Here is an 11,263-nt window from a genome sequence, read left to right on the forward strand (position 1 = left end):
CCAAAAAACCAGGATCGAAGTCCTGACCTTGCCCCCATGGAACCAGCAGGCCCAGCCTGAATGAAGGGCACACTAACAACTGCCTCCAGTAGAGGTCTCTTTGTCTTGAACCCATTACATAGAAGGACATGTGAATGTCCCAGTGATTGCCTTGCCTTTATGTTGCCACTGGAATAAACGTGAGGGAAAGAAATGATGAGAAATCCTACCTGCTCCCAAACTTGACAACAGCTTGCCTGGGCCCCTCAGACAGGAACTGGAGAAAAAGGGGTCACCTAGCAAGAACTTGGCCAACACTTTTGGCTGTATCGTGCAAAAGACAGGTTTTTTACATCGTGCAAAACGGTTAACTGCTTTATGAACACAGGCCACCTCACCCCACAAACAACCCCCTCTCCACAGAGAAGTGGCAACATACCATCCCTCTTAATGAACGGGAGAAAACCTAGAAATCAATCACTAGCTAGCCCACCACCCCAGGGGTCATCAGAGCAAGAGCAGAGGACTCAGGCTAGCAGACTCTGTGGTGGCTGAGGCAGGTCAAGAGGGCGGACCACAAGGGAAAGAGCCTTTCATGGTTGCTGTACAGATACTTATGGTAGAAGACTCACACTCAAGAAAGCTTACATGTATGGCTGTTCACGTGACAGGCCGGGGACACTGAAGACCTCCACTCCCAAACACAGAGGAAGCAGAGAATAACAGCTAGCATTTGTTCCAATCGGCGGGAAATTTGTTAACAATACTATCAAAGTTTCACAATACCTTGTACCCTCATTTTCTGCTGAACCCAACCCCACTGAGCCTGGATGTTCAGTCCACTTCCACTGCAGAGAACACCGCTCTAGCAGCAGCTTTGGCCAATGAAGATTTTATTCATCCCTGGTTATGTACAGTTTAGACCATGGACAACCTATCCTTTGCTTAGGCACCTGGATGGCAGAGGTCTGCTCACACCAGAGCTGAAATTTCTGTGCTCAACTAAGAAAAGGGCCAGAAAGCCCATAGTCCCTTCCAATTCCTTGCCCAGTCTCCTCACATGCCAACAGTCAGTCCAGAAACAGCTTCCGGGAGCCCATTCGGGAACGGTTGGAACGGCGGATGTCAAACTTGGAGTCCCGGCACTTTTGGCAGACAAACACTTCTGGAACGTTGGACTTGCGGATTTTCGCACACGACAGGTGGATCCAGGTGTGGCACTCGTTACACTCGATCATGGGGCGGCCAGCAAATGGCTTCATGCAGAAGCAGGTGACAAGATCCCAGGAATCATCATCTAAAGAGCAAGGAATACATGAGAGAAGGAACATCAACTCTTCCTACTCCCTCTCCATCAAGAAAGCCAATACTCCAATGGGGCAAAGCGTCCGAGCTGCCACGAGGCCTGTTATTCCACAAACAGAACGATTTCAACTGTCACTCACCGGTGGTACATTCTCTCTGATATGCTGTATAACCAGGAATTACCCATGAGATGATTACTTATAAACTACACTATTTTTACATTCTGAGGTTTGCTTTGGCACCTCATCTGTCTCTCTGTGATCGGTCCCTTACTGGGTTAGCTTGGTATTCCCTAGAGATGGTGGGATACACTTTGCCATCACACCCTCTGTAGGACCCCCACTATTCCTGGTGCAGGTGTTCACACCCCAGAGAACAACTCTGAAAACCCTGCCTCTGTCACTCAGGGATACTCACCCGAATCCACCATGATGTCCTCATCGTTGCCAGTGCTATCCTCATCCCGGAACACCACCTGCTTTCCCTGCCGGATGATAGTCCGTTTGCCTTCAGTCTTTATCTCTTTGACCTGATCAGGTGACACTGTGGCACAAGAGCCACTGGAAGGCGTGTCAGAGTCCCAGCCCGAGCTGGGGTCGCTGGGAGCCTGGGGGATATCCTGCAGTGTGGGACTCGTGGGGTTCTCCACATATGGGTCGGTGGCTCCCAGCTTCAACAAGCCCCCCATGTACTCCTCCTTGACAGGCACAGCACTATCCCTCCGCTTCCTCTTCTTCTTCTTCTTCAGCTTGTCAGTTTTCTTTCTGTCCAGGAGGAAGTTACTGGGCTTAGCCCGCTGTAAGACGGTGGGCTGCAGGTGGCTGAAGCAGCGGTCAGAGACAGGCAGGGGCACAGAAGATGCGATGTCGGGAAATGCAGCATCCCATCCGTCACTGTCGATAGTGCCAGCCGTGCTATTGGCAGGGCTGGGGCTGCTCCGCAAAGGCAGCTCCTGGAAGGGCAGAGACAAAAAGACAGAAGTTCCAGTTATCCTGTCCAGTCCTAGACTCAGAGCTGGCCTAATGCCTAGCTTCCAGGCCATTCGCAACCAGGTGGTAGGCGCTTCCCACTTTGAGCTTCTCAGCTCTCATCAGCATTCTACTTGAGGAAGAGTGTCAAGTTGTAAGCCTTACCAGGGAGAACAGAGTTCTGGTGTTGCACAGTACGATAAGCACCTGACCGCAAGGTTGGTTTGAACCGAAAGACGGGCAGTTCATACCCACCAGTCACTCCTATATAGGGTTTCTATGTGTCAAGAGTTGTCTCAACTGCGCTTACCAATAACTTGGGAGAAGGACTCTCTACCCTGACTTGGGGAGAGAATTTGCCTTCCATCCCTGAACCCCCAGCCCCAGTCCCAACAGCCATAGGATGCTCAACAGATGACCACAGATACAAACACTGAAAATATTTCCTCACATGGCTTTCATCTTTCCCTGATTATAAAATCTTTGCTGTCCTCTCCTCCTTTAAGGGATGAATCCTTTAATTAAGTGACCTTAAATTAGTTTTGAAATTTCCCTGACACTCTTTGCACTCTAGTCCTGGTGTGGCACCGTAAAATAAACACTAGACTGTTAACCGAAAGGTCAGTGGTTCAAATCCACCAGTCACTCCCTGGAAACCCTATACAGGGTACTATGAGTCAGAACCAACAATTTACAAATTTACAAATGGTGGCTTGATACAAAGCAGAATTATCCACCTATGTGACAAGTGGAAATTATGAACCAATGCTGAGATTTTCCTCTAAGAATCACTGAATGCTTTGCTTCCTTCAAATTTAGTACAATATGAAAGAAGTCCCAGGAACTGAATGGAATGGCAGCGTGGTCCACTGTCCTGTTCATTTCTCAACATAGAAAAAGTCGCAAGCCCATGTGTTCCCAAGTCATCTTTCTCCTGTGGCTTACACAGCAAACAGGACGCTGAGTGAGAAGCAACGCAGTATGAACCCAGAGCCATATAGTCTGGTGGTTCAGCTTCAAGTTCCTCTCTGCTCCTGTTTCCTTATCTGTAAAGCGGTGGTAAATAAACTCCACAAAAACATTGCGGTGGGGTTAACTCTGACTCACAGCGACCCTATAGGACAGAGCAGAATTGCTCCCAGGTTTCCCAAGACTCTAAATTTTTATCAAGACTGCCTTATCTTTCTCCCATGGAGCAGCTGCTGGGTTCGATTCGCCAACCCTTTCATTAGCAGATGAGCACTTAACCACTATGCCACCAGGGTTCCATGGGGTAAATAAAACACACAAAAAACACAACAAAACCTAACCCACTGCCATTGACTGCATTCCAACTCAAATACCAGAGTCAACAGCCCCCCCACAGGTTTTCCAAGGCCATAAGCAATCTTTCAGGAAAACAGACTGCAGAGTAAATGATGTGTAGGAACCCCTGCCTCTAGGTTCACAGCCAAGTGCTTAACCAATGCACCACTAGGGTTCTTTTCATAAAGAACTTACGTACTATCACTGCAAGTACAGCGCTGCGCCAGATTAAGCCCCCAGGTGGCACAAATGGCTAAGTACTCAACACTAATTGAAAAGTTGATAGTTGAAACCCACAAAAAGGAATGTTCTGGCAATCTGCTTTGCAGTTTTTCTGACACACATGGAGTCACCATGAGGCAGAACCAACTTGGTGAAAGCTGGTGGCGGCGGCGGTATTACTGTTGTTGCGAAGTGCCATCGAGCTGATTCCAATTCATAGCGACCCTGTCTATGGTTTCCAAGAAGTGACTAGTGGAGTTGAACCATCGACCTTGCAGTCTAGTTCTACTCCAACAATACAAATATATTATTTGCAAAGCTTTTTATCATTTCTAAGTAAGCCTGCATTTTCTGTGATGGTTTTTGGAAGCACTTTCCTGGTTGGTCTGCTTCTAAGCAACAAATTTCTACTTAACAAAGGCCTCAGAGTCCTGGTGTGGCACTGTAGGAGAACCACTAAACTGCTAGTGAAAAGGTCAACAATTCAATCCCATCAGTCACACCTTAAACATCCTATACAGGATTGCTATGAGTCAGAACTTAATGCACAGCACTTTTAACAACAACAAATTGACGACCTCACAATCTGTTCCTATAAAGATTACAGCCTCAAAAACCCCAGGGGTAAGTCTATTGTCACATGGTGTTGCCATGAGTAGAAATTCAACTTGGCAGCACCCAATAACAACAGCACTGCTACTTAAAGAGCACGAGGTGGTCAGGCATAAGGCCTCTGCCTTGTCACCCTTGAGCTGATGAGATGAAGGTCTAGAAAGCGCTGAAGATTACCTCTTTTGGATAAGGGATGTAGCCAGCGTAAGCCAAGACAAAGGTGCAGAATTTGTTGAAATCCTCCACAGTTCTGCGTCTCTTATAGCTGGGAGAGTACTCCTGGGGAGAGACCAGAAAACATGTGTTTGAAAGCAGACATTTACATGTGAAAGAGCAACACAATTAGCCAAGCTGGAGGTTTTATTGTCAATCACTCAAAAATGCACTAGTAGATTATAAACACACTAAAAACAAGATAAGGTAAGTTCAGGTCAAGAAGTAGCACTGTTTCCAGAAGGCTAAAAAGAGGAGTATTATGATTCAATGCCAAGAATACCGGGAAACTGGATAGGCGATGAAAGCTTGTATAAGTCTGTTTCTCAGCATTCATGTGGCACTTTGTGTTATCTATGTCTCTGCAGTCCTATCTAGAGCTTTTATAACTAAGTTTTTGCTACAGATTTTCCATTTTGAAAATAAGCCCCTGCTGCAGCTGTAAGTTAAGTATTTTAAGTGATTTCAAAACCAACTGTTTCCTACCCTTCAGGGTTTACTCAGGCCTGAGACCCTTTCAGCCTGGAGGCTACTGAGGCCTCCTCTCCTCTTGCCAAGCTCTCTCTTTAAGGACATGTTCTGCTCCCCTCCACCGCTGCAACACCAGGCATTCAAATGTCTCCTGACTCAATGAAGCATCCTTAAGTTTTCCTGTTAAGTCTTATTTGTACCTTTTAGCTGGAATACTAGAGATTTGGGTTTATGTGTCCTGTGCCCCCTCTATCTAGAAACTCCCGTAACAAGAATGTATTTCTCTCTTCCGAGGAATGTAAGATTAAGAGGTAGAAAGAACCCTTATTAGCTACAGAGCAAAACAACTGTGCTTTATTCCGTTTTTCGACATGTCTATTTACTGAGGTTTTCTTTCACCATTTTAGCCCCCCGTTTCCCATCCTTATGGTTTCCCATCCTTATGGTTCAGCTAACACTTCCAGAGTCTTGGAGCCAACCGGCCTGCTGGAGTGAAAAAGTGGTGAAGTGGGGGCTCATGCGGCTGGTCCATCACAGCCCCCCCCTAGAGAAATGTGTTGGGAAGGCGGTCCACAAAGGCAGCGGTTTTCACCCTGTGGCTTCGTTTACTCCAGTGCTGTCCACTCGGGTTAGCACACCTACTCCCCCGCTGCTCTTGCGATCGGACCAAAGGACAGTCGACCAGAGCAGGAACCCCAGCGCTCCCTGCAGAGCCAGCTCCTGCCCCCGCCCCCTGGGGACACGGAGGTCCGGCCCTGTTGGCTGCTTCTGAGGACTAAGCTCGGTCCCAAAACTCTCGGGAAGTTTTATTTCGGCGGCGGAGAACGTGCAAAAGTGCGTTAGAAATCCAAACACGACGTGGTCGGAGACAGAACCTAGACCCGCCGGGGCGGTGCTTGTGGGGAGCCCCGGCGCTGAGGGCTAGAGGGGCTCCGAGCCGCGCCCGCCCTCCATCAGGAAAAGCAGATGGCGGAGCGGGCCCCCGCCCCGCCGCCCGCTCGCGGAAGCCGCTCCCCCGCCGTTTCGGCCCGGAAAGTGCGGGGCCCACCGCAGGGGAAGGGCGGGTGCGGGCGGCCAGCGGGATTGCGGGGTCCCGGGAAGGGGCCATGCGCCGCCCCCGGGTGCGGGCGCGTAGTGAAGGTGGGCGCCGCCTCCCCTTCTCTCCCTGCCCCCCACCTCCGGCCTTCGCATGCTCCCGGTAGAGAGGGCTTCGAGGGTCCGGAGCCCGAACTAAGCCGCAAAAGGGTTGCCGGGTCTAAGGGCCGATCCCCGGAAGGGGTGGGTGGGCTAGCCGGGGCGGAGCGAGCAGGGCCCGCGGGTGGGGGGCGGAGCGTGCCTGGGGGCGGGGGAGTATGGCGTGGGGGGGCAGATGGATGAGGAGTAGGTGGGGGCAATAGGGGGTGGGGCCGCAGCCCCAAGGCCGAGGACCCCCAAGAGCCGCGGGGGCGGGGACGATCTGGCTCCGCGAGAGTCAGGGGGCGGGGCGCGGGTCCTCAGGATTAGGGGCGCCGCGGGGGCCGCGCTGAGCCGATCCCCGCCTGGGGGGGCCGTGCTCCCCTCCGGGAGAAGGGAAGCGGGCTCCTCCCAGACACCGGACTGCGGATCGGCAGTAGCCGGCCGGACCGAGTCCCGGGAATGGAGAGGGGGCAAAACAGGCCGGAGAGGGGGCTGGGAGCACTAACAGGTCCCAGGCTCTGAGACGGAGAGCGGCCACCCTGGGAGGGGACGCAGGCGTCCGGGAAGGGCCGCTGAGACGACGCCGGGGGGAGGACGGGCGCGGGCCGAGCGGGGGGCGGGGGCTGGATTCTGGGGGGCGGCGGAGAAAAGCTGGGGGAGGGGAGGCGGCGCACGACCGACGGGGGTCCGGCCCATGGGGACGCTGGCTAGCGATGGGGACGCCGGAGGCGATCGGGGCGCAGCCCCTACTCACCTCCGGATGGAAGGCAGCAGCGCAGGAGTCAGAGTCCATGTTCGGGGGGGGGTCGGCGACTGCGAGAGTGGAGGAGCCGGGCTGCGGACGCGGACCGCTCGGGGCTGGGGGCTCCAGCAGTCGCGCAAGGCGCAAGGCGAGGGCGTTCCTGAGAGGGTTCGCCCTGGCTAGAGGTGTTAGGGGTTCGGCGTGTCGCGTCCTGGGCTCTGTGCTCCTGGTTGGCGGCTCCACAGACAAGGAGTGTCGGGATGCTGCTCCCGTGGCGGTCGAAGCGGGAGAGTCGCTGCGGGGGGCGGCGGCGGCAGCGAGCGGGAACCAGACCGGCTCCCCGACCTGACGCCCAGTTCGGCTCGTGTCTCGGGAGGGCGGGAGAGCCGCGTGGGTTATCGGGAAATGTAGTCTGTGGACAACTAAAAGCCTTTGGTAAGGGGGCGTGGTTCTGATGTGTGCGCATGGCATTATGGGAGTCGTAGTTCATGTCCCTTGCTGTGGCGCACAAAGCCCTCCTCGAGGACTACAACACCCATAAAGCTGTGCTGTTGCTGTCCGTCCTTGGAGGAGGTGTCATCGGGACTCTAGTGGGCCGAGCGGGGGAGGTGCGGAAGCTCGCTCCGGCTGGGGCGACAGGGGGGAGGGGCGGCGCGAGCTGCAGCGCCTTGTTGCGGGCGGCGGGAGTCCCTGAACGGGTGGGGGCGGGGTCGGCGGCCTCTGTAGCGAAGGGCGGCGGCTGCGGAGGGCACCCTCTGGCACCTCCTCTTTCTCTTCAGTGGCTTGAGGTTCGCGCCCCTTTGTGGACTAGGGTTCCAGAGGCTGGATGGCGGGCGCCAATATATGGGCCGCCGCTCGGCCTTCCCTGTCCGAAGGCGGAGTCGCCGGCCGGCACCGTGAGGGTGTAAACTTGTTTTCGCGTCTGTGGATTTTAACTTCGGCCTCTGCTGGCCGCGGAGTCCACGACCACGGCGGTGCGAGGCCAAGCAGGATTGGGAGGCTTTGAGGTTCTTCTAGCGTTCATTCCCTGGTAGCGTTCCCTTCTGGGTGTCAGGTTACTGCGTTTATAAAAACTCTACCTAGGCTGTCAGTGTTGTGGAAGATGTTTGCTCTAACCCGCTTTTCTTCCCATCACGTTGGGACCCTTCCAGTTTGTTTCATTGAATCATTTTTTAAATATACTTTTCATAGGGTTACAGCAGTTGAGAGCAAGCTGCAAACAGCAGGATAAGCAGTGGTTGGTGTTAACTTTTACTTTGTTCATTGATATTTTAATTGAGGATTTTGTAGTATTTATATGCGGAGCTGCAGAGTACTTTACAACTGTATGTAATGAAGGGTTGGACCCTCAAACACTTGGTTGGACATTAACAGTCCTCATGAATTTACCCAAAAGAACGTTGACATACTTTTATATTTTCAGTACAAGTATGAAAGGAAAAAATCTATATACAAAATGCAGATAATAGAATAACATTATTTGGGTAGTTTTGAAGACAAGTTTTACCAAAGAAGAGTAGCATGCAAGTTTAAAATTAGAAAGCTAACTCCTAGGCATACTTAATCGAAATGGTTGTTAGAACTCATTCAAGACAAGATAGTTGAGTGGCAGTGAATGCTAGATTAGTTGACTGTTGCTATTAAAATGATCAAGAAATTTCTTATGGAAACATCCAGTGGTTGTGACACTAGTTTTATCTTAGTAAATACTTCTAAGCCATAAAGTTTTAAACTTACTGCCTAACTCAATAAATCATAGTTTACTGTGATGGTTGTCGTATTATTTCAATACTGCCATAGCCTGTTGGATGGCTCCTTAGAGGTAAATTGTTGTTGTTAAGTGCTGTCGAGTCGGCTCCGACCCATAGCGACCCTCTAGAGGGTTTCCAAGGAGCGACTGGTGAGCTTGAACCACCAACCTTGCAGTTCAAACTGTGCAGTCTAGCGCATTAACCCACAGCGCCACACCAGGACTCCTAGAGGTAAATAGCTAAAGATTTTAAACTTTTTCTATTTACCTATTTACCCTTTGCTAGAGGTAAAGTGAGGTGGTTACGAATCAGGCTGCGAACCGTAAGGTTAGCAGTTCAAAACTACCAGCTGTTCCGCGAGAGAAAGATGAGGCTTTCTGCTCCCGTAAAGATTTACAGCCTTGGAAACCCTGTACAGGGTCACTATGAGTGGGATCCAACTCCACGGCACATTACAACAACAGAAGTGAATAGCAAAGGGTAAATAGGTAAATAGCAAAAGCTTAAAAAGCTTTAGAATGCTAGTAAAATAAAAACAGACATTGAAAATGTCTTGTCATCACACCATTAACAGTTTCCTACAGAACTGTCATATTCAGGTGCTTTAGCCAGAGTCCTGGAATGCCATTCTGATCATTGTGGTCACAGTAAATGTCATGGGATTAGCTAGCCAGTACTGCCCAGGGTCAGATTCACCATAAGCAACTTATTCTGCCAAAGAAACAGTTAAAGAGGAAATCCTCCTATTGGTAATACAAAGATATAAATAATTATTAGCGATGAAATTATTTTTACAACTAGTCATTATTCCCTAAGGTATAGTTTTGTTTATTGTGGTAGGTATACATGTAACAAGTCATTTGCTTTTCCAGCATATTTCACATGTATATTTCAGTAATATTCATGCAGGAACTAAGCCATATTTCAGTCTGTTGTATACAGATTTATTATGAGTCAGACAGAACCAACTCAACAGTACCTAAGAAAAACAACAACGCTGATGTTTATCATGTTGTTCAACCATTAACATTATCTGTTTTCAAATTTTCCCATCATCCTTAATAAAAGCTCGGTGTCACCTGAGCTTTTATTAAAAAGAATTCTCCTTTTCCTCTACTCACTCACCCCTGTAAACACTAATAAACTTTGGTCTCTGTATACTAGCCTATCCTAGTTATTTCAATATAGATGGAGCCATACAATATTTGTCCCTTAGTTATTTATTTCACTCAGCAAACTGTTTTCAAAATTCATCCGCATTGCAGCATCTATCAGAATTTCGTTTCTCTTTTGTTCTTTGTTGTTAAGTACCTTCAAGTCAGTTCCAACTGGTATAGAGTTTCTGAGGAGCAGCTGGTGGGTTTGAATCACCAAACTTGTAGTTAGCAGTCCAGTGCTTAGCCTACAATGCCACTCCAGGATTCTCTTTATGACTAAGCAATACCCTATTATATAGAATATAAAGAGGTAACACATACTCATTTCTCTGTTGATGAACACAAGTTGTTTCTATCATTTGGTTATTATGAACATTGGTGTACATGTCTGCATCCCTGTTTTCAATTCTTTGGAGCCTATACCTAGGAAGGGAATTGCTGAATCATATAATTCTATGTTTAGCTTTTTTAAGGAACCATCATGTTGGCAGTTCAAATCCACCAGCTGCCCCTCAGAAGCCCTATACAGGGTCGTTATGAGTCAGAATCAACTCAAATGCACTTAACAACAACACACTTCCTCACAGTGGTTGTGCCATTTACAAACCCACCAGCAACTGATAAGGGTTCCAATTTCTCCATATCCTCACCACCTGTTGTTGTCTGGTTTTATTTTTGTATCACAGCCTATGGTATGTATATATTTTTTCACACAATAAATCCTTTTCATCCTACAAACCGATACTCAAACTTCAAATGATAGAAAGCACTTATTCAGAATCATAATGGACTTCATGAAAAACCTGAGCCTAGAATTGAAGGACCTGTCTTGTCCTACTCAGTCTTATTGAAGATGGTAAATCCCAACTTGAGTTGTGTTGAATGATAGGTTTACAAACCTAAGTGGTAGCAACCTGGTCAGAGCAGGTTTTTAATAGCTAGTTTTTGAATAAATTCTTAGATTGAGAATCACTGGTTTGTCTGATGAAAAATATTAACATAAAAATTCTTAGTACACAGATGTGACCAGAATTACATGGTAAACTATACCTGTTGTCCTGTTTGCCACTCCACTGAGACAGAAAATTTCATGGAAAGGCATCATTTTTTGTCTTCCTTTTCTTTCCCTTAGAAATTTGACCCTCTGGAAAGGGTTAGCCTTTAATATTTAACATCCTGTCCTTAGTTACAAAAAGCATTTTAACACCATTGTTGTCTTTAGGTACCAACGAGTCAGTTCTAACCCCTTAAGGACCCTGTATAAGGTTTCTGAGGCTATATAAATCTTTATGAGAGCAGAAAGCCTGATCTTTCTCCCACAGAGCAGCTAGTGGATTTGAACTGCGACCTTGTGTTCACCCT

General features: G+C 49.0%; 1 protein-coding gene across 1 annotated transcript; it reads right to left on the reverse strand.

Moving 5' to 3' along the window:
* Positions 1–956: 956 nt before the first annotated feature.
* Positions 957–7,337, reverse strand: PHF13 (PHD finger protein 13). Its single transcript, XM_006873106.1, has 4 exons — positions 7,006–7,337; positions 4,569–4,670; positions 1,702–2,236; positions 957–1,276 (listed from the first exon to the last, which is right to left on the reverse strand). The coding sequence occupies exons 1-4, from the start codon at positions 7,042–7,044 to the stop codon at positions 1,050–1,052; spliced, it is 903 nt and encodes a 300-aa protein (XP_006873168.1). The 5' UTR covers positions 7,045–7,337; the 3' UTR covers positions 957–1,049.
* Between the last annotated feature and the right edge of the window lie 3,926 nt (positions 7,338–11,263).

This window comes from Chrysochloris asiatica, unplaced genomic scaffold, assembly GCF_000296735.1.
Source record: "Chrysochloris asiatica unplaced genomic scaffold, ChrAsi1.0 scaffold00223, whole genome shotgun sequence".
In the NCBI taxonomy this organism is placed as follows: Eukaryota; Metazoa; Chordata; class Mammalia; order Afrosoricida; family Chrysochloridae; genus Chrysochloris; species Chrysochloris asiatica.

What these genes read in the sequence shown, in the direction of transcription:
- PHF13 (XM_006873106.1), bottom strand. Translation starts at nt 7,044, where the DNA reads ATGGACTCTGACTCCTGCGCTGCTGCCTTCCATCCGGAG. An exon ending in CTGCTGCCTTCCATCCGGAG is followed by an intron (nt 4,671 to 7,005) that starts GTGAGTAGGGGC and finishes GTCTCTCCCCAG; the next exon opens with GAGTACTCTCCCAGCTATAA. An exon ending in ACATCCCTTATCCAAAAGAG is followed by an intron (nt 2,237 to 4,568) that starts GTAATCTTCAGC and finishes CTGCCCTTCCAG; the next exon opens with GAGCTGCCTTTGCGGAGCAG.